We start from the raw sequence: 27,811 nt of genomic DNA on the forward strand, positions 1-27,811 counted from the left end.
AAAGAAAGAAAGAAAGAAAGAAAGGAAGGAAGGAAGGAAGGAAGGAAGGAAGGAAGGAAGGAAGGAAGGAGAAAAAAGGAAAGAAAGGAAGGAAGCAAGGAAGGAAAGAAGAAAAGAAGGAAAGAAGAGGAAAAAAATGAGAGAAGGAGTGAGAGAGAGAAAAAGAAAGAAGGATGAAGGAAAGAAGGAAGGAAGGAAGCAAGCTGAGCTTTACATCAGTAACTGAGTGTTGCTCTACCTTGAGGAGGAAATCAGGTTTTTCTCCTTTATGCTGCATGGGGGTTCTCTCTCTAAAGTCTCTAGATATGAGTTGAAAGTCAGGGACATGTAGAGGAGCCTACATGTTTGTAGCTTCTAAAGTCATGTCTTCTCCGCTCCCTGGAGTGTCCTCTGTCCATGTACCTCTCCCCTAAAGACTCTCTGGAGCCACACCTGTCTCTCTTCCAAGAAGCTCTGCAACCAATCACATCGCTTACAAAGATATGCAGCATCCTACTCAGCTTTTTCTCCATCAGTCTGGAGTCCATCTCCTTCTAAAGGCTATTTGAATACAAAATGCCCCAGGCTTGCTTGAAACACTGGTTACATATAAAAAAATAAACACAAAGAAATCAGGGGATAAGGAAAGGCCTAGGGTAAGAACTGGTTCTTGGGCTAAGCTTTCAGGGGAGAGTAATCAAACATGGGAGATGAATTGTACAAGAGGTAGATATGGGCTGTCATGTATGGGGAACAGGAATTAGGACAGTTTGTCTGAAATGTATCATGGATAAGGAGAAATTATGTAAAATAGGTCTAGGGAAATAAGCTGGACCCAGATTTTGAAGGTATTTAAATACCAATAAAGGAGCTTCTGTTTAATGCTAGAGGCAACAGAGAGCCATTGAAGCTACCTGAGCAAGGGAATGATAAGGTCAGACCTATGCTTTAGAAATATCAATTTCACAGCCATATGGAGGCCTTTCCTCTGTTTATTATTTGCTATTTATCCTATATTTGCTTTGCATATATTTGTTTGCATGTTGTCTCCCCCATTAGACTGTAAGGTACTTGAAGGCAAGGATGGTCTTCTGCCTTTTTTGGCATCCCCAGTGTTTAGCATAGTTCCTGGCACGTAGCAGTTACTTAATAAATGTTTATTGGTTGATTGACTGATTGGAGGATGGATTGAAAAAGGAAGAGAATGGAAGCAAGGAGACCATTGTAGTCAAGTCATCCAGGTAAGTAGTGTTAAGAGCCTGAACTTGGAAGTAAATGGGCTCAAGAGATGTTGTGGAGCTGGGATCATTGACTTCATCTTAATCTGTCTCCTTGGTGACATATCATAGTCTTGTCTCCATACAGGTAGGTGAGTTCTTTCATGATTCTTTAACTTTTGGCTAATATTGTGATGCTTAAAAAGGTTTGAGAGACATTGTTTCTGGGTAATTTAAACAGTTTATTAATAAGGCCAGCAAGTTATTAATAAAAGGATGGTCATTTGGTGATCATCTGAGATGGTCAATTTTAGAACAAAAACAATCATGGCAATGGCTTATAGTTTATATACTCTTAGATGTTCAATGTGAAGCTAAGTATGACATCGTCAAAAATATCTCTATACTCAGACCACCTCAGCCTCAAGCTATCAGGATAAAAGCTTGAGTAGAACCCAATGGGCTTCCCCAACTTAGATTAAATTCCTTGTAAAGTTGGGTGGGATCTGACCAAAATAAGGAGAGTTAATGCAATCTCATCATCTGCAATGTCCTTCAAGAAACTGAACTTTTTAAAATTTAAAATACTTTTTAAAATGTAAAAAAAAATTTTTAATTTAAATTTAAAATTTAAATTAATTGAGGAATTTAGAAGAATGAGAGAGCTCTGAATCTCCCCAAGATATTGGCTATTAATCATCATTTCTTTCATCATTGTTCATGTCTAATAATAGAAAACTCTCTTCCTGAAGTTTTTTCTTTTTTTCTTTTTTTTTTTTTGAGACAATTGGGGTTAAGTAGCTTACCCAGGGTCACACAACTAGTAAACATCAAGTGTCTGGTCTGAGACTGGATTTAAACTCAGCTCCTCTTGACTCCAGGGCCGGTGCTCTATTCACTATGCCACCTAGCTGCTCTGCCTAAAGTCTTTCAATAAGAGTGTTTGACCCTTCTGGAATCTGACCTCTTCTACAGGGGTTTGAAAAATCCGTGGTGTCCAAATCTTTATAAATATTATGAGCTGTTCCTCTATATGTTTTAGGCTGTGGAAATTGCTTAGTCCTCTACAAATCTATCTTATTTACACTTGCTTTAGGATAAAGGGGGGAGGGTCAATAAACCTTCATTTATTCAGCAAATACTGATGATGTATCTACTCTATGTATCATCCTGTGGTTTCCTATTTTTAAATGTATCTTTATGCTTAATGCCTCCTAAAATCATAGATTTGGAACTGGAAGGAGCCCTTAAACATTCATGCAACCTCTTCATTTTACTTTGGGAAACAGGTTGAGCGACTTGCCCAAGTCAGAAAGGCAGTAATTTGCAGAACTGCTTTCAAACTCAGGTCCTCCTGAAGACGTCTAGGACTTTGGGGTGCTGCTAGAAGCCCAACATCGCAGTACCGGGCCCTGCCTGAAAGATTTCAATTCAAATCTTCTTCAGCCAGAGGAAAAGTTTATTAGTGATAAAATATATAGGCCAGGTGACGCCCATAAAGACGAGCGGGCATGAGAGGTTCTCAGCCTTTTGGGCCTGAGATTCTCAGCATCTGAATGAGGGCCAAGGTGGATCTTAAATACTAAAGTAACTTTGGGTGGCCAGAGAAGGGGGTTGGGAAAAGGGTCTAGGTAAGAATTCTAATTGGGGAGGTCTGAGAGATTGAATAGACAATGGGAATAGATAATGAAATCAAAAAGGTGGGGCTAGGGCTTTCAAAGGGAGATGAGGGGCTGGTGCCTGTAGACAAATGGGAGCCAGATTCCCTTTGGTGCAAGGGGCAAAGACTGCGGCTTGGGCCACACCCCATCACTCTATCTTTGAGTCTACTCCTCTTTCCGGCCATGTTACATTGTCCCTCCTTAAATATGTTGATGAATTGACTGAATGCTCTAGAAGTTCCAGGTTTTCCTTTCTTTTGTACAGTTTCAAGGAAAGGGCCCCACTAGAAAGGTTAACAGGTACCATAGCCAAGCTTTCCATTAAGCTGACCAAAGTGGATCTTTTTAAAATAGTGAGACAAACAGATAAATAAGGTGATGTCTAATTGGAAGAAAAATGAAGGGATTTCAAAGTTGTCATTGGAGCAGTGACAGAGCTGTGACTAGAACATTCAGAAAATAAGTAACTTTAATAGACTTTGCAGTATGTTGAGCAGGACTTTCTATGCTGCCTTAAGGTAGCAAAGTTTCCCATGGTCGTTTAGGAGAGCAATGTCTAGCCTATCCTTCGCCCTTTGTCAAACTTTGTCAAACTCTTTAGAAGCATGAGACAGGCCTAGATCCTGATTCCACAAATGTTTAGTCAATATAAGCCTGACTGACCAGTAAAGCAAACATGACAGGAATATATAATTCTTGACATGAAATAAAATATCCTCTTCTAATAAATGTTTTTACACATTAGTAGTTGACTTCTGGTGGAAGTATAAGAGCCTTGATTTGCTAATTGAGTTTACATTTTGGTAAGTACAGAGACGAGGTAGTTTAGTGGATAGAGCGCTGGGCTTGGAATCAGGAAGACACCTCTTCCTGAGTCCAAAAATCTGGCCTCAGACACTTACTAGCTGTGTGACTCTGGGCAAGTCACTTACCCCTGTTTGCCTCAGTTTCCTCATCTGTAAAATGAGTTGGAGAAAGACATGGCAAACCACGCCAGTATCTCTGCCAAGAGAACCCCAAATGGGTCACAGAGAGTTGGACACAATTGAAACAACTGGACAAAAGTTCAGAGACATTCACCCGGTGAATGCTTCTAACTATACTGGCCAGACAAAGGAAAATAAGGGGGAAGACAAAAATAGGCATTTATTAAGCATCTACTATGTGCCACGCACTATGTTAAGCACTTTACAAATATCTCATTTGATCAATGCAGAAAATACTGTCATTTTCAGTTAAGAGTTTAATTCCATTCAATTCAACATATATTTATTAAATGCCTACCATGTACAAGACACTACAGATATAAAGACAAGAAAACGAAACCAAGCTCTCTGATTCTTGTTCCTTTTTGGAGGACTAGTAATATTATATTCCTATTCTTTATTTGCCATTTTTATTTATCATCTTATTATGAAAGTGCCATTTGTGCTGTTTATTACATTAGCAGTCACATTATCCGTGTTTCACTCAGTAGTTATGGAATTCATTATTGTGTATCATCATCAACTGATAATTGGTCATCTCCCCTGGGGAGTGTTGTTAGGATTCCTCAGTTTTTCCCTATGGCACAGAGAGGTCGAGATGTTGTAGAGACCCCACTTACTCCCTGTGGCATCATATTAGTTGTAGATTGCTTTCAGCGTGCACCGAGGACCACTGGGAATCTAGGAGATCCTAGAAAGCCAAGCCAATAAGCTTTAGGTGGCAGGTCCTCAGAACTGGGATACTCGGAGTCTCCAAAGATCCAGGACCTTCCAGAAACTGCTTCCAGAAGTTGTAAGCTGTTCTGGTAAGGGGATCATTGGTGACTTCATTTGACCAAGATCCTGAACTGAATCCATACTTACTTTCATCTGTGGTACTGGTTAGTAGAAGACTCACTCATGGTGATATGTAAACCGTCATATCTCTGGATCTAAATCTATATGCAAGAAAGTCCAAGGGACCCCTAGAGCCCTCCAGAATTGGGTTGAAATCGGGTTGTGCAGCTAGACCCATGACCCTTTTTACCAGAGGCATCCCATCAAGAGTCTGGACTAGAGTCAGGCAAGGTAGAGACCTGTCTAGCTCACACCAGATAAAGGAATAAAATATAGGGTATTTCTTAATATTTCTATTTATCAATGCATATTTTTAGTGCCAGAAAATCTCATTCTTCATGGCATGAGTATTTTGTAATAAGTTACATGTGTGCCAATGAAAGCCCCAAACCACTGCCCCAAAGTAGGGCATGTACTAATTACCATCTACCAGATAATTGATAATAAACTTTGTGTAAGACATAGGAAAGCCTTCTTTGAGGCTCCACCCACCAGATGTGTCAGGCTTCATTTAGATATTTTGAATTGTAAAATGCTAATGCTTTAAGGGATCTTGGAGATCATTCAATCCAACCTTCATATGGGACAGACTATTTAAAAGAGATCTGAGAATATATACCTCCCCTACGTTGAAAATATGGATCCTTCTGCACAGGTAAATAAGTAAATATGCATATACAAGTATGTCTGCCAACAGCTAACGGGGCATATGTGTGTGTGTGTGTGTGTGTGTGTGTGTGTGTGTATGTGTGTGTGTGTGTGTGTATCTTCTGCCATCATCTATATGTCCCATCAGAAGCCAATAAAAAAACTGGGACATCTCTTAGCTTGCAAATGTATAAGAAAATGATGTTATTGCCATCTTCCTGCTGACCTAATAAGTTTGCAGCTCAGAAGCATCCTTTTCTGATGCTGGCAGAGTTAGAAGTTATTTATTTTGACTAATCTCCCATAAAAGTTTGTTCTCCTCCAGTCTCATCCATTACATGATTTAGATATGAAAGTATAGATTGGAGTAGTTATCATACATTACTGAAAACAAATTAAATTTAGACATGCCGTATGATGGAGCTTGGCCCAGCAAATGCTGCAATTGAAACATTGGAGGATATAGAAACGAAAAGATAAATCATTTCTCTGGTATCCAAGCACCATGCTCTGTGACACCCACTGAAACGGCTCCACCTAATTTGGGTTAAAAGCAGTGAGTGTCCAAAGTTCTCCCAACAACTAGGCACTATTCTTTGAATTAGTCATCCATTGATAAATCTGAGAAAGGATCCATGGGTTGAGGACTGGACTCTGCCCTTGGACACAGCCACGTGACACATTGATTCACCAATCAAAGCCATGCTGTCCATGTGAAAATGATACTGAACAATGCTCTTTCATCTTATTTTTTCATTGCCCATAAAAAAGTAAAAGTTGAAGTTCTGAAAGATAAGGATAAGAATTTCCCAGGATGGGGTAGGGAGGGAAAGTAGAGGGAGGTGTAAATGGTGTAGGTTTCATCAGCTGGTAATGATCAGTAGCTAATGATAAAGTGTTGTGTTAGTTAATAAACACACTAACAATGCTCATCTGTCATCTAGCATGGACTCCCCCCCCCCCCAAGATTAAGGTTTTAATAAATTACCAGAAATAAATGGTAGGCGGCTGAATAAGTCAATAGATATTTAAGGAACAAGTGAGTAGGACCAATATTATGCTTGAGACATATTTTATGCATTTCAAAGGAGGGGAGGAAAGGTATCAGAGGAGGAAGGGTATCAGGTTTGTATCAACCCATATTAGTTAATAACAGGTATCATATAACTCTCTAAGGTTTGGAAAGTGCTTTGTGAATATTATATCAATTTTATCCTCACTACAATTCTGAGAGGCAGTTTCTATTATTAACCCCATTTTACAGATGAGGAAACAGAGGCAGACAAGTTAAGTGACTTGCCCAGAGTCACAGCTAGTAAGTTTCTGAAGCCAGATGTGAACTCAGGTCTTCCTGACTCAGGCTTAGTGCTCTGTCCACTACACCACCTAGCTGCTTCTAGTTAGCTGGGCAGACAAGACACTGCATCTCCTGACTCCTGGACTTTTTACTGGCTGTATCTTATGCATGGAATGTTCTTTCCTCATCTCCACCTCCAGGCTTCCTTGGGCACCATCAAGTCTCAGATAAAATCTGACCTTCTGCCAGTGGTCTTTCCCAATCCCTCATAATTCTAGTGCCTCCCCATGGTTGATTATCTCCTATTTATCCTGTATATAGCTTGTTTGTACAGAGTCACTTGCAAGTTGTCATAATCTGTGAGCTCCTTAAGGGCAAGGACTGTCTTTCACCTTTCCTTGTATACCCAGTGCTTAGCACATAGTAGGTGCTTAATAAATGTTTATGGACTGCCCGATTGAACATAGATACAATATTGGATATAGAAGGTAGGAGAGGGGGGCCATACTAGAAGGGCCCAGGCTCAGTGCAGCACCAAGGCAGAATCGCTGGGCAGCCAGGGAACAGAATAAAGAGACTGCTTCAGAACTGCCTCAGCTGGGGTTGAGCTCTGGCACAGTGCCAAGTACATAAGGGAGTCATTTGACTTCATTACAGAAAGCCAGAGAGAGAGAGAGAGAGAGGGAGGGAGAATGAGAGAGAGAGAGAGAGAGAGAGAGAGAGAGACAGAGACAGAGAGACAGAGAGAGACGGAGAGAGAGGGAGAGAGAGAGAGACAGAGAGACAGAGAGAGAGGGAGAGAGAGAGAGAGAGAGAGAGAGAGAGAGAGAGAGAGAGAGAGAGAGAGAGAGAGAGAGAGAGTTCTCTGTGTCCTCCTCCCCTGGCCCAGGGAAAAAGCTGGGTGGGCTGCAGGAAAGCCTTCCCTGACTTTATGTGGGTGGGCTTGTTGGCTTTGTGATAGGCAGGGCATGTAGCCCCATGACAGTACAAGCAATTTCTGGTGTGCCCACCACCTGGCCCTATTTAGGCTGCTTCCAAAGCACAATGGCATTCCTTGGTGGGTCCACACACACGCTGGTGGCAGCTGAGGAGGCTGGACAAAGGAGACAATGGGGCAAAACCTGCATTGCTCCCACTTCCCTGGAATAACCAAGAGAACTGAATCTAGCAACATGAAGGGCATAAGAAAACATTACCCCAGTAGATAAAATGAGTTTTATAGATAAACTAGGTTCATCAGGAGGGTTTTCCTTGGAAGAAAAATGCCAGGGGCTTTCATTTCAAAACCAAAGCAAAACAGCCACTTGACAAAAAAAAAAAAAAAAAAAAAAAGGTCAGTTGCAGCAATAAATAGAAACTAAGGTGAAAAGGGGAAAGATGGGGAAGTGGTAAAAAATAACTAAAGTGAATCCATTCCAGTCTATAGACTCAAACCTAGCCTCCTGTTTCTATCTCACACACTTCTCCCTCATATATTCTAAATTCCAGCCGTACTGTTTCCTATTTGTCCCCCAAAGAGATCACACACTTCCCTCTTTTTGTGCCCTTGGGATATTGGTTCCTAACACATAAAGTTCTTGAATTCTCTTCATGATACATGAATACCAATGCATCACACAAACTCCCCATCAGTTATTCCTTGCTCTTATTATATAACTTGCCTATTGTTTTTTCTAGTTGTATATTTCTCAGATTCCATTCTTTACCCACGCCTCTTGAATAAGATTGTATTTGTCATGTGTTGTAGCCTGCTTTTCCCCACCACATGCCTCTTCATTATCCTTTGAGTTATCCTTAACTGTATTTCCTTGGAAACTGCCGGATTCCATGACTGGCAACCATATAACATTTCAGGAATCCATTGATCAATTAACCAGCAAGCACTTTTAAAATCTCTTAAAATCCACTAAGTGGGCCAATCTCAGTGGCCAATTATCTTTGATATAACCCTTGTTTGGGGGATAGAAGGGGGTGGCCCCTTCCCTTGGGGACCTATGTGCAGCAGCCTCTAATTGTACATGTCTTTTAGCAGGTGGCCCACCAGAAGGGACCAGACTTCATGCTCACTTCCCAGGAAGTGGCCCAGGCCTTCTAACAGATCAAGGGCAATTCCCATTGTTACCCCCAGACCATGTGCATAGTGTCATCATAAATTTTAAAATATGACTCCCGCTAGACTGCAGTTTTCATGAAGAGGACTACATTTGTTCTAAAATTTGATCTAATGAATTTGGCCAAAACCAGTAACATTTTATCTTATCTTTCACTATTTTTCAGACCGGCATGAAATCATCTCCAAGGAAATCTTGGAGCTGGACCCGTGGGAAAATCAGTGGAATGTCGTAGCCATCGATGTCCTCATGCATGACAACTATGATGTCTGCCTTGTGGCCAAGATGAATCCCAGAGATCTCATTCCCCCACCTTCAGATTTAGTAGAAGAAAGAAGTTAAAGTTGAAATACCATTACTGTAGAGATGCCAGATTGAATTGCAAATGAAGAGTTTAGAACAGAGAAAGCCACATAAGTTCACCTTTGTTCATTCAGTAGGTGTTGAGTGGCTACTGTGTGTGAGGCACTGTGCTAGTATAGTACTGTGCATGGTTCAAGGATATGCCACGCACTAACCTTGCTCTCACTGTTTGTAATCTAGTAGGGAAGCTAAGACATGTATACAAATGAACAACTGCAGTACAAGGTAGAATGATAAGTACCCCCCTTGAGAGGAACAAATTGAGTGCTTTGGCATTCATAGGGAAGGGGAGAGGCATTATAAATGGGTTGGTCAGGAAAAGACAAAGTGCAGGTAATGGCAGAAACTAGACCATTCAAATTGAACTTCAAAGAATCAGTAAGACTTTGATATGTGGAAATGGGTTAGAATGGTCCTCCAGACAGAGGAAATGGTCCAAACACAAGTATCAAAGGCAGAAAAGCCCATTTAGGAAATGCTGAATAGGCCAAATTGACTGAGGCTTAGGGGATTACTTTTATATAAGACTGGAAATATAGATTGGAGACGGTTATAGAGTGTGATACTACTTTTTTGGTAGATGGTGAGAAGCCAATGAGGGTAGGAATGCTACCCTCATTCTATTATTTCTTTTCCTGTTTTCAGTGATGATTATTTTTTTGGTCTTTATTGTACAAATACTATCTGCATCCTATTTAGACTATGTCTTCCCCTTGGCAACACTGACAAACAGCTTAGGGAATGCTGAAATGGGAAGTCACGATGTCTTAGAGCCAAAAAGCCCTCCAACCCTCTCCTGAGAGCTATATCAGGATCATGGGACAGGGCAAGGAGGTCTGGAACCCCTGATCCATTCTAAAGCACCCCTACTCAAGGTTAAATTGGTACTTCCCAGAGACTTCTCAACTGAATATGTCCAAAATGGAATTCATTACCTTTTGTCCCCCTCCACCCTAAATCCTTCCCCATTTCTGCCACCTCCATTCTCCTAGGTTCCCAACCTTGGTGTTATCCTTGAGTCTTCACTCTCCTACACTCCCCATATCCAATCAGTTGTCCAGTCTTGCCATTTGTATCTCTACAATGTCTCTGAAATCCAATCTCTTTTCCCTACTCATATGGCTACTACCTTAGCTCAGGTCCTCAGATTTTCAAAACGGCCTCCCCAAGTCTGTCCTCACTCCAGGCCACCCTACACATTGATGCTAAAGTGATTTTCCTTAAGCACAAATCTGATTATATGCCCTGCTCAGTATACTCCAGCGGTTCCCTATTGTCTCCAGGATAAAATAGGAATTCCTCCATTTAGCTTTTAAAGTCCTTCACAATCTAGCCCTAACTTACATTCCTAAAGCTTTACCATGTATTACTCCCTCTTGCAGACTCTTTCATCCAGCCAAATTGGCCCGGTCTCTGCTCCTCACACATGACACTCCTTCTCCTCTCCTGTCCCCATGCCTTTGCCCTGGCCATCCCCAATGCCTGGCTTCTGTGTCTCTTAGAGGAAATTGCCAGGATTTGGATATGGATATTCTGCTCGAGGGAAAGAGAATCAGTGAATTGAGACAGCCCTTCTGCAATGAAAGTATATCTGGCTGCAGTGGTTTTCTTGTTCAAATATTACAGCACTGAGTCTCCATGTCCCAATGGGATTTTATCTTCTGGGATTGGCTGCAGATGCTGCTTGGAGAGTTGTGCTGACCCAGTCTGCAGAGGCTGATTCAACAGGGACCTAGACCAGTTGAAAATATGTTCAGGAGAATCTGCTTATGGCAACATTGATGGAAATGAGGAGAACAGATGGTAGGGCTGGTGACAGGGAATTTTGTTATCCATAATGCTGAGCAGTTTGAGTTCCCAGACATGTCCTACTGTGGCATTTCCCAGACATGCCCTGATGCTGTGCTTCTGAACCAAGAGGTCATGTCTCCTGGGAAATGGCTCACATGTCCAGATGATCTGAAGAAATTTCTCACCATGGCAGTTTGAGATGGGCATCGACTTTCTCTTGTGACATAAATGGTATAGCTCCTGGCTTGTGAGGTGGGCTCTCTGTGAAAGTCAGAGAAATGAGGTCTTCTTTATTTTCTTCTCTTCCTTTGGTACCTATGCAAGAAATCATTGTCCCCACCTACAATATCCTTTGGCATACCAAGGGCTGTTATCACATCTCCTTTAGACTGAAAAGGCTTTTCTTTTCTAATTGCTCTCTGTAGTCATTTAGCATTCAGATGATTTTCGTAGATTTCCTCTGTACCCCATCCAGGATACCCATGTCATTTCCAAAGCGTGCACTTTATGTGGTATCACCAGTCACAGAGATAGTTACTGTGTCCTGCCGATACAACTTCAGATGCTATCAGTGAGTTAACAAGCATTTATTAAGCACCTCTGTGTGCCAGAAGCTGTACTAGGTGCTGTAGAAACAAAGACAAAAGAGAAAGTCCCTGCCCTCAAGGGGTTTACATTCAATCTGGGAAGACAACAGTTACATATATAGGTACATGCAAGGGAATGGGGGGGAGTCATTCGCAGCTTTGGGGCTCAGGAAGAGCTGACTGATGAGGGCATTAGCCTGTCTTACGTTCTAATAGGAGAGACAGCATGTAAATAACTAGGTATGTACAGCATATGTGCAGAGTAGATGCAGGCCATCTGAGAGGGGAAGACATGGAAGATAGAGAAGATCAGAGGAAGTCTTCCTGCTAAGGTGAGATCTGAGCCAAGTCTGAAGGAAGCCAGAGAGATGTAAGAAGAAAGAGTATTTCAGGCATGGGGGATCTCCAGCGTGAAGGCAGACAGAAGGGAGAACAGGACGTTGACCAGTGGAGCTGTATCAGAATTTGTGGAAGGGAGAGGGTGAAGGGGAGTCAAGGTTAAGATGACTAGAAAGATAGAAAGGGGCCACCTGTGCCAAACAGAACATTCAGTATTTGGTCCTAGAGATAATAGGAGGCCACTGGAACTTACTGGGGGAGCAGGGATGACATGATCAGATCCACTTTAAGGAAAATCACTTCAGCAGCTCAGATTGATGTGAGGAGAGACTTGAGTCAGAGAGACCCAATTAAAAAGCTATTTCAGGAGGCCAGAGGTTATGAAAGCCCATACAAGAGAGTCTAAGGAGAAGTGCATGACAGATGTTGTAAAGTTGGCAATGATAAGACATGACAACAGATTTAAGATAACTGGCTGAGGAGGGAGAAGAAGATATTTTTGTCCCCCTCTCTTACTTGATACACTCAACGGCCCATCCCCGGGGATTTCCGGTTAAAAGTCATTTGGTCTCATTACAATAGGAGCAATGGGAGGGAGTGGGTTTTGTGTGCCATGTAAGTGCTAATTGCATGCTGTCTTTTATCATCTATAAATGCATAGAAGAACTATAAAATACCAGCTTGGCTTTCCTTATAATCCAACACTTACTGCCATACATTACTACTGGAAAAACCATAGCGTTGACTCTACAAATCTTTGTTGACAAGGTGATGTCTCTGCACTGAGACTTTGGGGACAGCTTGTATAATAAGAGTAATTTAGATTTATCTAGCTCTTTTATAAAATATTACCAAAAAATCACAAAAAAATTACAAAATGTCCTGAGAAGGATTAGTAGTATAAGTATTACTATCCTCATTTTACAAATATAAAAATGGACTTTTCAGAATGACTTCTGACCAAGGTCACATGGCCTTTCACTCTCTTATCCAGTGCTGTATAGCACCCCCAATTCTTGGTCCTTCTAGCTTCTGCTGCCTTTCTCTGTGACTGTAGAAAATCACTGTTCCTGCTACTCAGCCATTGGGTTTAATAGTTACCACACAGAGAAAGAATGCCCTTTTTTTTTTTAAAAAGCACGATGGGGCAGTCAGACCTCCTTTCTTACTATAATGCACACAATAATATTTATTGGGTTTATTGAAATGTATTCATTCAACAAGTATTTCTTGAAGGCCTACTGAGGGCAAAACACTGTACAAAAAATCTTTGAAGCAAATGCTCAGTGCAGCATTCTAAGGCAGTTGGCAAACGGAGAAGGTGCCCTGCCAAGTGCTCCCGGAGATGCAGAGACTTGAAACCTAACAAGTTGATATTTAATTAAAATAATTGGTTGCCTGCCCTATCATTTTTATTCTATTAGGTCTAGAGTAGGAGTTCTTAAACTCTGGCAGTCTAGTGAAGCAAATAGACCCCCTTCTCAGGAAAATATTTTTAAATGCATAAAATACATAGGATTACCAAGAAAATTAAATGAAATTGAAATTAATTACAAAGGAAATTAATTGAAATTTAGTTATCAAAAAAAATTTTTTAATAAACATACGAGGCTAAATACCCCTAAACTAGAGACAGTGTGGTACAATGGCCAGGAAGGTATGGATTCAAGTCCCACCTTTGACCCACACTGGCTGTGTGGCCCTAGGGAAATCACTTAACCTCTCACTTGCTCTAGACTCCAAGTTGCAGAGAAGTTAGTAGAGGAAGTTCTTCATCTGGAGCTTCTTATACCAGAGAAATCTCAAGTCAAGTCTTTATCTCAATTTAGGGCTGATGAATAGTAAATGTGATAGACACCAACAAGGAATTTTTTTATTGGAAAGATGCCCCAAATCAATGATAGTTTGACAAATGCCATATGTTAAGAATATTTGTTATCTCATAAATATTCCCAGATACTGTCCCAAAGGATGTCTTCATTAAAGGTCAGACTGACCACCTAACAGACTAGAGTCTTCATTTCATTCACTGTTTTCTCTCATCTCCCCTTTTCTTTTCCCTGTGCATCTTGACACCCAATTTAGGAGCACCCAGGCTACTTAAATGTAATCTGTGGTGTCCTCAGGTCCTCAATTTACCTTACAGTTTCTTATACCTGCTAGCACAGTGCCTTACATGTAACAGGCATTTAACAGATATGTGTTGACTTGAGTTGAATTATGAAGAATCAGAGGCACCTCTGTCCATGCTAGACAGAGCTTGGGTTGTAAGTGTGGGCAATTAAACCCTGGCATTCATTGTAGAGACAAAAAAAAATGTAATTTGGTCATACTGACATTCAGGGAAATATCTAAGTTAGAAAATTCTTTTGTGCAAAGGAATGTTCAGACTTCCTGGCTAGATAACCAACAGGAACCAGAGGGTAGGAAGCCACTGATCTAAAGCCACAGCAAAGTGGGTGTGACCATAGAGCTCAGTGGGAACCCACTTACAGTTTTCTATTTCTATACATTTGTTCAGTACCTTTTAATTCACTCAGAATCACTAAGTAGTTGGTGGTGCTTAAAAAAAAACACCTTGAAAGAGCTTAATGAAATGAAAAGGACACTAGTCACCTGGAATCTTGGGAGGGTATGCATGGGTCAGAAATAGCAGCCAGGGCTTGAAGTTCAGTGGTAGATATAAAGCTATTTTTACTTTTTTTCAGGTAACCATTTTTTTCTAGAGGGAAGATTAAGGGCTTTGCAGCCTCACTAAACACTTGCTTATTCCACCTTCAGGAAAAGTTTGCTTTTGGTCTGAGAGAAAGAAAGAAACGAACAAAGAGAGAGAGAGAGAGAGAGAGAGAGAGAGAGAGAGAGAGAGAGAGAGAGAGAGAGGAGGGAAAAAAGGAAGGAAGGAAGGGAAAGAAAGAGAAGGAAAGAAAGAAAGAGAGGGAGGGAGGGAGGAAGAGAGGAAGGAAAGGAAGAAAGAAAGAAAAAGAGGGATGGAAAAATAGGAGGAAGAAATCTAAAATCTGGAAGCAGGCGGAAATCATCTACATTAAGAAGGTATAACATTTAAGGGGAGACAATACTAACACAAAGGCCAAGGAAGGGTGAGACTAAGCATAGGTAGGGGCCAGGGTAGGGTTGGGGGAGAGCCTTACAGAAATATGACTTCTGTTTTGAAGGAAACAATTGGTCCAACAGAAAACAACCTTACAATGAAGAAATCCATTCTCTTCCTTTTCCTCCTTCCATTCATGTTACCAGATTTACAGCTGGAAGAGACCTCAGAGGCGGTCTTGTCCCACCCCTTCATTTGATAGACAAAGAAACTGAGAATGAGAGAGAATCAGTAATTTGCTAACGTTTGCAGGGCAGTAAGTGGCAGGGCTAGGGTTTGAACCTAGACCTCCTAATTCCAAATTTACTCCTCCCTCTCCCATTCCCTAGAACTAGGTGCTCTACACTAAAGTGTGGGTGGAGGGACGACACAAAAGAAGGATAAGATAACAAACACACAGAAAATAATTACAGAGAAGTTAGTAATAGATGAATAAAATATGTCATATAAATCATTCCTTCCTCTGTCTATTTTGTGGGTCAATCTGCCTGAAATCATAGAAATAATGGTGGAAAGGGAAAGAAGAGAGATAGGAAATATTCTTGGAACTCCTAAGCATTTTCTTCCTAATCCTTCCATTTTCCAGGATTCTGGGAATGTCAGTACAGGAGACATTGTCTATATTGTGAGGATTTTTCAAGTACTTGGAAACTCCAAGTACTTGGTACTTGGAAAAACCCATGATTTCACCAGAGTGGGTACCCCCTCCATTGACGTGTCAAATGTTTCATGTTTCATGAGGTGATCTAGCCAAAAAATCCATTCCCTAGCAGCCAGCCTTCTACCAGTAACCTTTGAAGTGAGGTAGATTGTTCTCCAGACAACATGTGAATATTCTGTTCACTTGTGTTATACTGGAAGCTTTTCAATCTTGATAAATCAAAATCTACGGGACCTTGTGCTCCACTGACATAGCTTTTGAGAGCTCATGGTCACTGCCATACCATAACAGGACTTTAGTATAAGAGAATTTCAAGTATCAGATGGAATTTCAGAGAGAAACATAGATGTGTCAAATACAACATATAGACCTTGATCCCAGACACTCAGCAGAGTATGTACCAGTTACGAGATGAAGTATCCCGTATTCCCACGACAGATACAATTTAAATGACCCCTAATTTCAAGTGATTTGAGGTTTTCATTGTAGTAACAGGCTAGAATTGAAGTCAGGCTATGGTTCTTATCACTGAGGCACATTTCCTATATTCCTCTCGGTTACAAATTCTTCCCTTACTCAAGAGGACCATACCGTAGCTCCTGTATCCCTTTGGCAAGGGAAGGTCATGTCTTCATTAAAGGAGTTGCTCTAAGGTATCCCCAAGAAAGTAGAGGAATAGTTAACAATGAATGAGGTCACCCATTAGCTAGACTCCCTTGTGAATCAGTCCAGTTTTCCTATTTTGTATGGGTACAGCTTGGGTTTGAACCCCATCATGAAGGTGATGGCATCATTTTGTCTAGTTTATTATCCTAGAAATAAGCTCCATATTTGGCAGGACCTTGCCCATCAAAGCTACAGTCTATAGAATTCTGAGCTAAGAGGAGTGTGCCTCCTGGCCTACATAACCAAGATCTTAGGCCAGAGTCATCTAGATATGGATGGCCCATGTTAAGCTAGCTTTCTAAATCCAGCTAAAGCCTTGGGCTTATTTCAGTAGGTGTATCTCCTAAATCAAAAGCAGTGACAGTTAATTTCCATAGACCTCCCCTACTCAGAGAACTTCATTTTTGCCTAGAAATATATCATATCTATAGGTGTGTGATCAAATCAACCTATGCAAAAAAAAAAAATTCAGGTCATTTTGATTTTCTGTGGCTCATTAAGGTAGCCCTCAAGAGGCAAGGCCAATATTTCCAAATAGATGGAGATGGAAATGCAGGGGAGCTGGTGGGGGGAAGGGAGAAGAGAATCTAATGGGAAAGTTACTGTCCAGATCATCCCCCCTTTCTTGGTCAAAACAGGATCTGAATTGAACAATTATTTTTGCCCTAATAGTTTGAGTCTGGATTCTTAAGATAAAGGAATGGTTTCATTGGTTTTCCTCCCTCCCCTCACTCTTAGAAGCCTAATGACTGCATGATCCAGCCCCAGCTGATGGAGGGGCAGTCTGCAGCTAACTGTTCTTTTGGAAGTTGATCCTTACTTTGCAGCTGCAAAAGTGGCTTTTCCCATAAAAAAGTTTGGTTTTGAATCAACTCTGAAACACTTATCTGCTCTTTGGTTTGTTTATCTTTTTAAGCTGTTGGGGAAAGTGGCCTTGGGGGCCCAGAGCTGACTTGACCTCACTTTTATGTCAATGGCAAAATAGGGTGATAAGTCACTCCAGACTTCACTCTCCAATATGTCTCTCCAGATGTTACTTTCCAAGAACAAAGCATTTTTCTCGGAAGTTTGACTTTTGGTGGGAATGGATATAAGGCAAGAGAAGAGAGGTTTCACCAGAAAGGGAGTGTTTGGGACTTTAATCCTAGAGTTATGATATTCATGCTATAGCCCAAATGAACAGTAGGTTTAATTCTTCAAGGAGCTGATCCACTGCTCTGAGCATGAATGGAGGGCCACAGAGTTATTCACTTATTTTGGGCAATTTCTAAATAAATAAATGGATGGATGGATGGATGCAAACATTCATGAACAAATGAATGCATGAACAAATGAATGAAAGCATTTCTATAAGGGCTTGCTATATGCCAGGCACTGCTAAACTGGGAATAGAAATTCAAAAGCAGTATAGTATCTCCCTTCAAGAAACTTGCATTCTAAATCAAAGGAGAAGATAACATATAGAAAGGAGCGGTGGCCAGAGAAAGGTGTTGTGATCTGGGAAGTCAAAAGAATTGTAAGTGGAGTAATAGGGAACTTGATTCGCGCACTCTTCTATGTGTGAAACTGAATGAAACCAAAACAGAATCCCTTTAAAATTGTGTTTTATCTCTTTTATCAACTCTTATTTTATCTGACCCATTACCATCTGACTGGATCTTCATGACTGAGTCATGAAAAAATTCATCAACCCCTAAAAAGCATTGTGAATTTAGATAATACACTCCTACCCAAATGATCTGAAGGTATTAGTGTTAAAATGCAAATTGGAAATCTTAACTCTTTTAGAAGAAATCTCTGGCGGGTAAGTGGCAATGGATAGAGAGTTGGACCTGAAGTCAGGACAGTCCTGAGCTCAAATGCAACCTTAGACACTTCCTAGTTGTGTGACCCTGGGCAATTCACTTACCCTCTTGTCAGCTTCAGTTTCCTCATATATCAAATGAGGATAAGAATAACACCTACCTGCCAGAGTTGTTACAAGGATCAAATGAGATAATATTTGTGAAGCACTTTGGATCTTGGGAACTGAGCTAAGCTAGTCTTCAGATAATAGGCATAATGGTCTTTCTAACTTAGAAGGTCCTGACAAAAGCTTACATGATCCCAGAATTGCCTTCGATTAATTCAGGCTCATCTCTGACCCCTGGTGAGGCATCAAAGGGGAATTTGAGTTGATGTATTGGGGATATTATAGAGAAAATATCAGGATCTGATTTCCCAGACCAGAAGGACGATGCTCAGGTGTGGAGTGAGGAAGAGAGAATTCTTTGAGAATGCTAAGGATAAACATGGGAGGAGGGAAGAGGAGGATGAATGAATGATGTGAATTTGGGGACTATGAATACAAACCATGCATAAGGAGAGAATGACAAGACACAATGAAGAAGAGACTATTAAGGTGCTTTATTCCAAAGACAAGGAAAGAGAGAGCTTCTAGAGCATCCTATATCCCAGTGCAGAAGGAGAAAAGAGGGGAAAAAACAAGAAAACTCATTCTCCTCTAGAGAATAGAATCAAAGAAGCAGGTGGATACCGAAGGGCAGAAGTTGGGGGGATCAGGCAAAAATAAAATTATAACCTCAAGGCTCAGAGCCTAAAGTGGGGTCCAATAGATTAGAAGGAACTTGAAGGTAGGTTTCTCCTAGAAGGGAGTTCATGGACTTTGGTCCAGTGGTAAAATCCAGTGCTTTAAACTTATTCAGAACTAAGGAAGCAATGGGAATTCTGGGAGATTGTTCAGACGTATACAGTTCAATCCATATGCCTTCATGCTGGTGGTCACTGAAGTTTAGTTGTAGACCTAAATTCTGCGTGGACTAGATGGCATTGGTCAGACTGGGAGGGTGCCATGATAGAAACCAGAAAGAATAAAAAATGGACAAAAGGTCCAGACCCCAACCCTTCAGTTATAGATTGGAGAAATTCCTTCCCTACCTTTTGGCCCCAAGTATTGAAAGTGAAGAGAGAATATTAGTTCATCCAGTGGCCTAGGACTGTTATTCTGCCTCATTTTCTCTCAGCAGACCATCTTGATAATTTTTCAATGTCCCCAAGAAATTTGAACATCTTTTCAGAGCTCCAGCCCTTGATGAGACTCAGCTTGGTACAGTAGGAAGAATACTAGATTTGGAGTTGAAATTCTAGCTCTGCTACTTCTTCACTGGGTGACCTACAGCAAGTCACTAAATAATAGCTAATATTTATATGGAGCAGCTAGGTGGTGTGGTGGATAGAGTAATGGGTCTGGAAGATTCATCTTCTTAAGTTCAAATCTAGCCTCAGATACTTACAAACTGTATGACCTTGGACAAGTCAGTTAACCCTATTTGCCACCATTTCCTCATCTGTAAAATGAGCTGGAGATGGAAATGGCAAGCCACTCCAATATCTCTGCCCAGAAAACCCCAAATGGGATCATAAAGAGTTTGACGCAACTGCACAACAATATTGATATAGATTAAAGCTTACAAAGTGCTTTTACACATGTAAGAGGGAGTGTTCCATACTGCTCATCCCCAGTCAATGTAACTAACAAGATGCTGTATGACCTGGTTGCTGTTATCAACAAAAGACAATTCTTTGATTGAGGTACAGGGTCAGTCAGCCAATCAAAGCTATAAAGTAGGTGTGAGCGCAATCCATAATCAGTGTCTCCACTTCCTTTTCCTCTCACTCTCTTCTTAACACTCAGCAGTCTGCCTTCAGACCTTATCATTCAACTGAAACTACTCTCTTCAAAATTACCAATAATACCCTAAATTGACAAATTTAATGGCCTTTTTCTCAATCCTTACCTTTCTTGACCTCTTTGCAGCATTTGACACTCAAGTTCACCCTCTTCTCCTCGATACTCTCTTCTCTCTCTGTTTTTGGGACACTGCCCAAACCTGGTGTTCTCCTGCCTGTCTGACTGCTCCTTCTCAGTCTCCTTTGCTGGATCTTCCTCCAGATTACATCTGATCTAGATTGTTTCCACTAATGGTGAGGCAGCTCTCACCAAGACTATGCCTGATAACTGTAGGTGTCCCCTTGGGCTCTGTCCTGGGTCTCCTTCTTGTATCTCTCTATACTTATTTCATTTGGTGAACTCATCAGCTCCCATAGATTCAACGATCATCTCTATGCTGATGATTCTCAAATCACTTATCCAACCCTAATTTCTCTGTTGACTTTGTAGTCTCAAATCTCTAACTGCCTATCAGATATCTCAAACCAGACATCCTGTAGACATCTTAAACTCACCATGACCAACACTGAACTCATTTTCTTTTCTCCCAGATCCTCCACTCTTCTTAACTCCCTTATTTCTGTTGTGGGTTCCACTATTCTCCCATTTACCCAAGCTCAAAATATAGGCCTTATCCTCAACACTTCACACTCTCTTTTACCTTCCATGTCCAATCTGATGACAGGTCCTCTCTTCTACTCCCCCTTCTTTCCTCTGACACAGTCATTGCCATGATACAGGCTCTTATCACCTCATGCCTGGTCTATTGTACTATACTGCTGGTTCATCTCCCTGCCACAGATCTCCCCCCATTCCAGTCTAACCTCCTTTCAGCTGTCAAAATGATCTTCCTATGATACTTGTAACTCATAAGAACTTTCTCATCATTAGAGAAATTAGAAGGACTATATATATAGAGAGAGAGAGAGGGTACAGGTGTGAGTTGAATATAAAGGGATGATATCTAAAAAAAATAAAAGTAAAGGAGGAGAGTGGAATATACTTGGAGAAAGGGAAAGAGAGAGGAAGAATGGAGTAAATTATCTCCCACAAAAAAAGGCAAGAAAAAGTTTTTACAATGGAGGTGAAGCAAGAAGAGGTAAGGGGGAGTGAGTGAACCTTATTCTCATCAGAATTGACTCAAAGAAGGAATAACATACACACTCAATTGGGTATAGAAATGTATCTTATCCTACAGGAAAGTAGGAGGGGAACAAGATAGGAAGGGGGGCAATGGGGATGATAGAAGAGAGGGCAGATTGGGAGAGAGGGTAGTCAGGAGCAAAACTCTTTTGAGGAGGGACAAGGTGAAAGGAGAGAGAGAATAGAATAAATGGGGGGATAGGATGGAGGGAAATACAGTTAGCAATAGTAATTCTGAGAAAAATTTTGATGGAAGTTTCTCTGATAACAGCCTCATTTTTCAAACATATAGAGAACTGAGTCAAATTTAGAAAAATAAGTGCCATTCTCCAATTGATAAATGATCAAAAGATATGAACAGTTTTCAGATGAAGTCATCAAAGCTGTCTATAGCCATATAAAAAATGCTCTAACTTACTATTGATTGGAGAAATGAAAATTAAAACAATTCTGAGGTACTGCTAATCATTTTATGATATATTATCTTATATATTATCTAATATATATTATATATATGATATATTATATATGATATATAATCATATCATGAGGTACTAATAATCATATTAGTTGGCTAATAGGATAGAAACAGAAAACGACAAATGATGGAGGGGATATGGGAAAATTAAGACATGAACGCCCTGGAGTGGAGTTATGGTGGAGTTATGAACTGATTCAACCATTCTATAGAGCAGTTTGGAACTATGCCCAAAGGGTTATAAAACCGTTCATACCCTTTGACCTTGCAATACGACTACTAGATCTGTATCTCAGAAGAGATAAAAAGAAAAAAGGAAAAGGATTTATATGTACAAAAATATTTATAGCAGTTGTTTTCTAGAGGCAAAGAATCAGAAATCAAGGGGATGCTCATCAATTGGGGAATGGCTGAACAAATTGTACTCTGTGATTATGACGGAATATATGCTACATATATAAATGCTATAAGAAATGATGATCAGGATGCTCTCAGAAAAACCTGGAAAGACTTACATGAGCTGATGCAAAGTGATATATACTGTGTACAGAGTAACAATGATATTGGAAGATGATCAGCTGTGAATGACTTAGCTATTCTCAGCAGTACAATGATCCAAGACAACTCTAAAAGACTTATGATAAAAAATACTCTCCACCCCCAGTGAAAGAACTGTTGGTGTCTGAATAGAGATAGAAGCATACTTTTTTTACTTTCTTTATTTTTCTTGAGATTTTTTTTGGTCTATGTTTTCTTTCACAACATGACTATTATTGAAATGTTTTGCATGACTGCACATGTGTAACCTATATCGAATTGTTTGTCTTCTCGATGGGGGGGGGAAGGGAGAGAATTTGGAACTCAAAATTTTAAAAATGAATGTTAAAAATTATTTTTACCCGTAACTGGGGGAAAATAAAATACTAAACACAAGCTAAAAAACTAAGATAAACAAACAATCTTCCTAAAGCGCAGGTCTGGCCTTTCTACTCAATAGACTGCAGTGGCTCCCTATCGCCTATCACCTCCAGGATCAAACGGAAGAATCTCTTTGGCATTCAAAGCCCTCCGTAACCTACCAGTCTTCTTGCACCTTACACTCCACCACGCAGCTTTCAATCCAGTGACACTGGCCTCCCGGCTGCTCCTTGAACCAGACACTCCATCTCCCAACTCTGAGCCTTTGGGCAGGTTTTCCCCCATGCCTGGAATGTTCTCCCTCCCTCACCTCTGTCTTCTGGTTTCCCTGGCTCCCTTCAAGTCCCAGATAAAATCCCACCTTCTACAGGCAGCCTTTCCCAATCCCTTTTAATTCTAGAGCCTTCCCTCTGTTGATTATCTCCTAGTTAGCCTGTATATGTCTTGTTTATGCATAACTGTCTAAATGCTGTCTCCCCCATTACACTTTGAGGAAGGGGACTGTCTTTTGTCTTTCTTTGTATCCCTGGCATTTAGTACAATGCCTGGCACTTAGTAATGTTTGCTGACTAAACAATTCCTATAAACCTATACTAAATCAATCGATCAATAAACTAGTTGTGAATTGAATGAAAGCAGATGGATCCACAAAAGAGATGTCTTGTATTTGGTTGAAGAGACTCAGCCATGCCTTGTGGAGCTTGAAGAGAATAGTATGCCAGATCTGAATCAAGCATTCTAATAGCAGAGTAGCCTAATGGTGAAATGGCTCCAAGGAAGCCCCTGAGAGGGAATTGTTTGGCAGGGGAGAAAAGAGCCTCTTCCCCATCCCCAAAGACTAGAGGATGACCTTATGAATCTCAAAAGGTGGAAGATTTGGATTTTCAATCTGCATCCCTGGAAAAGCATTAGCTGACAGGCAGCTTCTACATCAGGAAGGGAGAACAAAGAAGGCACACTTTAGTTATCCCGTCTGCCGCGTCTACTTTCTAAGTCTGATCTCTCTCTTTCCTGGACACCGTGGGCAGTTATAGGAGAATGTGTCCCAGATTTTAGGGTGGATGAGTTCTGCCCTAATTATCCTTGCTTCAATAAATGTCCCTTTGTATAAGCTAATTGTTTTCAGTTGGTTAATCAATACTGGATGGTGGTTTGTGAATTCCTCAGGATTATCCCTACGATCCTAGGAAAAACAATAATAAGTCACCCTCTGGGGACCCAGCCTGTCAGCTAGAGGGAGGGAAGAGTTGGGAGAATGAACCCAGAAAGGAGCTACATATATATTACTTCATTGATCCTTACAACTCTAGCTGGGCCATCTCCAGTCATCCTGCTCTATATCTGACCATGGGACCCAGATGGCTCTGGGGGAGAAAGGGAGACTGGTGACTTTGCACAGCCCTCCCTCACTGTAATCCAATTCACCTGCAAGTCATGTCCTCTTCCAAGAATGAAGGACACATATACACACAACAACAACCCTATGAAGTAGGCAACATTATTATCTCCATTTTACAGATGAGGAAACTGAGGCTGAGAGAGATTAAGTCACTTGTCCAGGGTCACACAGCTAGCTAGCAAGTGTCTGGGGCAGGATTCAAACTCAAGTCTTTATGCGTCAGGTTCTTCATCTATCGAATGAAGGGACTGGACCAGCTGGCCTCTAAGGACCCTTCTACCTTTAAATTGATTAGCTTTACTTAAGCTTATTTTTGTTTCAATGGATATGGGTTCTTTTTCTTTGGTTTGTTTGCTCCAATTGGCAGCATCGTGGTCTGTTTAAGGGCAAAGTCCAGGCATCTAAAATTGCAATCCTGCTAAACTTTTTAGCCAGTGAAAACTAGTCAGGAAGAAGCAAATTAATCAATAAAGTGCTGGAAACTAATGTTGTTTTCTCCCCGCTTTGATTTTCATGCCGCTGACTATCTCTGTGCATCATCTTTAAAGCTGATTTTCCTCTTGAGGTTGGACCTAGAAACAAAAACACGAGGCCCAGGTCTCCTGCGGCTTGGCCTTCTGTGGGGCTCCATGGAGACAAGCGCTCTCCCTACTTCAAAGGCAGCTCCACTCTCAGAAGAGCGCCGCAGGGCCCAGGGCCAGATGCGAAAGGGCCCCACGTGAGCCAGGGCAGAGAAGGCTGCTCCCGAGGAGGCCGACTTAGCCGAGAAAAGACCAGATCAGGGGACAGCCTTCAAATCCTCCTGGAAAAATGGACTCATCTTCAGGCCAGGTGGCTTGCAGCTCCTGGAGTCTGACAACCTGTTTCTACTGATCATGTCCCCAGCTCAATTCAAAATATTGCCATGTTGAAGGAATTGACTGAAGGTCAATTCTGCCCTTTGCTTGTTGCTATTTTCTCTGCAACGCTCTCTGCCAGCTGCCAGAGCTGTAACTAACAATGTTTGTACGTGGGGCAAGTGGCGGAACCAGGGAGGGTGGGGGAAGGGAGGTTCAGGAGGCTGTGGGTGGAGGAGAAGCCTGCAAGGATCTATGCTGCTGAGCAGGGACGAGGGAGAGTGCTATAAAATAGACCCTACGCCAAGGGCTGCACTTGAGGACCTAGAGGGCTACACATGGCCCCGAGGCCCCAGGTTTCCCACCCCTGGTCTAGAACAGGCCACTGCAACTGCCAATGTGAGGACCAAAAGAGGATAAAGTGCACCTCTGAGTTGGCACCCTTAAGCTCCCCACTGTGAGGCAAAATCCCAGTGGCCTACCTTGTTATAGCTCTGATGGCCATCATAATGTATGGGAGGGGGAGGGGGCAGAGGCAGATAGTACACAGGACCATATGACCCTGTAAGGAGGGACACTGAACAATTCTAGGGAATCTTACTTGGTCCAATTATTCCAAATCCTCTTCACTCTTCTATAACCCCAAACCTACTCTGTCCATTTCCCTTTCAGAGTATTTAACCTCCCTTCTACCTTGGCTAAGAAAATCGATCTGTTCAACCTACGTTTCCTTAACTTCTCTACTTGAAAACTCCTCCATCCTCTCTCATCTCCTTCCCTCCTGTCTCAGAGAAAGAGCTGTCTTTCTTCCTTTCTAAGGTCAACCCTTTATACCAGTCTAGGATTCTAGGATTTGCTCCATCTATCAGTCATTTAAGCAACTAATAAGCATTTATCACACACTTGCTGTGTTTGAGGCACTGTGCTGAGTGCTGAGTATACAAATAAGAAAAACAAAGATAGTCCTTGCCCTCAGGGACACACATTAAAGATGTATATGGTGATAGAAAAGAGGATATACAGAGGAAAGATGAAAGATGATAGATGATACACGAAAGGAAGCTGAAAAGGGAGGGGGTAGATCATGGGAGAGTAAAAAGAGAAAAGAGAGAGAGAGAGAGAGAGAGAGAGAGAGAGAGAGAGAGAGAGACAGACAGACAGACAGAGAGAGAGAGAGAGGAAGAAAATAGAAAGTCACTCCCCAGACCTACTACTGGTTTGCTGGGGCCCAGACTGCATTGGGCTGTGCTGCACTCTCACCCCAGTGCAACAGACCTTTCCTGCCCATTTTCTAAGTTGTGTTAGGCTGGGAAATTGTTTTACTCCATCCTTTTGTGGGTTCTGCTGCTCGAGAATTCATTTTGAGGCATTATTTAAAATTGTTTGAAGGGAAATCTGGGAGCACCCAAGCAAGCCCTTCCTTTTCTCTACCATCTTGACTCTCCCCTCTCTCCCTGCCCAGTGGAAAGATTTGAAGTCAGAGGACTTGGGTTAAAATCCTGGTTCTCCCGCTTTGTGCCCTTGAGCAAATCACTCAACCCCTCCAGGCCTCAGTTTCACCAGTTTCACAAATCACTCAACCCCTCCAGGCCTCAGTTTCACCAGTTTCACAATTCGTAGAACAGGGTGTTGGACTCTAACTCTATGACCTTCTAATGTACCTTTTACAAAAGAGGGAATCAAGGCTCAGAAAGCATAAATAATCTGTCCAGGGTCACACAGTCAGTAGAGTAGAAACTTCAGTTCAAACCTCAACCCTCCCTGATGCCAAGTCTGCCACTCTTTTCATTCTATCACACTCCATCTAAGATAAAGCAGACAAAAGGAGGCATTTTTGCAGTAGTTTTTGCTTAGCTAGGTTATCAATGAAGACATTGCTTTCATCATGTCATCATTTCCCCACTCAAAACATCCTCCTACTGTTCCCCATTGACTTTGAAATCATCCACATCGTTCATCCCAACAGACATGGCTCTTCATCACATCCTACCTATACCACCTTATCTCCCACAGCTCTTCAAAATGTACCCTCCTCTAAATCAAGAAGACCCCTCTACACTCCACACTCATTTTTCTCTCTCTGATTTTGTTCAAATCATTCCATTCATCTAGAATCTTCTCCCACAACTACCACACCATCCTCTCACATCCATTAGCCATGGTGGATATAGCACCCGTCTTGAGGTCAAAAAACCTAAGTAAAGTTCCAGCTTAGTTGTTGTCAAGAAAGTAATTTGTAAGCCTTAAATAAGAATCAATATGGCGCAGAGGACAGAGAGCTGACTTCCCAGTCAGGAAGACACGAAGGCTTCAAGACATCTCTGACACATACACACGCCATCTTGAGGCCTAATGTCTTGTGGGCTTTTTGCTTATTTACGTCCTTCTGCTAAATAAATGATCCCCCACCCCAACCCCAACTGGTCATAAGGAGCCCAGGCTGAAGGAACATGAAGAATATCCGAACATCAGCAACAAGGCTAGCTGTTTGGATAGATCTGACTGGAAGCTATGTCTTGTATCTCAAAAACTGGCAATTTGCCATCCAGTCACAAGGATTAACAGGGCAGCTAGGTGGTACAGTGGCTAGAGCACCAGGCCTGGAGTCGGAAAGACTCATCTTCCTGAGTTCAAGTTTGGCCTCAGACTCTTCCTAGCTGCATGACCCTGGGCAAGTCACTTCACCCTATTTGCCTCAGTTTCCTCATCTGTAAAATGAGCTGGAGAAGAAAATGGCAAACCACTCCAGTATCTTCTATGAGAAATCCCCAAATGGAGTTATAAAGAGTCAGACATCACAGAAGAACAATTAAAAAACAACAACCTTCCACCAGGATTAGCCAAAAGAGCTTCCAAAAAGAAGACAATGAAGCCTATGAATCTTATTTCATATGAAAGGCAAGGAGAATTTTTGGTGGCCTGAAGAGAATGTGCTCTGTCTGCATTTCTTCCGTAACCATGTAATGCATGTGTATACACAAATGTAAGTTAGTCTCTATTCTAAAGAAAGACGTAAATGAACCAGAGAGATGAATTTCTGCTCTCCAAATTATGA

The 27,811-nt window shown here is 41.5% G+C and overlaps 1 protein-coding gene across 2 annotated transcripts in view; it reads left to right on the forward strand.

The window, feature by feature from the left end:
* The window catches only part of KBTBD12 (kelch repeat and BTB domain containing 12), a 76,760-nt gene extending 62,940 nt beyond the window's left edge, over window positions 1–13,820 (forward strand). For both annotated transcript variants that reach the window (XM_020981189.2, XM_020981188.2), the window contains exon 6: window positions 8,903–13,820. In XM_020981189.2, coding sequence (XP_020836848.1) covers window positions 8,903–9,078 — 176 coding nt within the window. In that variant the 3' untranslated portion in view covers window positions 9,079–13,820. The remainder of the gene's footprint in view (window positions 1–8,902) is intronic.
* The last annotated feature ends 13,991 nt before the right edge of the window (window positions 13,821–27,811 follow it).

Source organism: Phascolarctos cinereus, unplaced genomic scaffold (assembly GCF_003287225.1).
Source record: "Phascolarctos cinereus isolate Bilbo 61053 unplaced genomic scaffold, phaCin_HiC Scaffold_4;HRSCAF=312, whole genome shotgun sequence".
In the NCBI taxonomy this organism is placed as follows: domain Eukaryota; kingdom Metazoa; phylum Chordata; class Mammalia; order Diprotodontia; family Phascolarctidae; genus Phascolarctos; species Phascolarctos cinereus.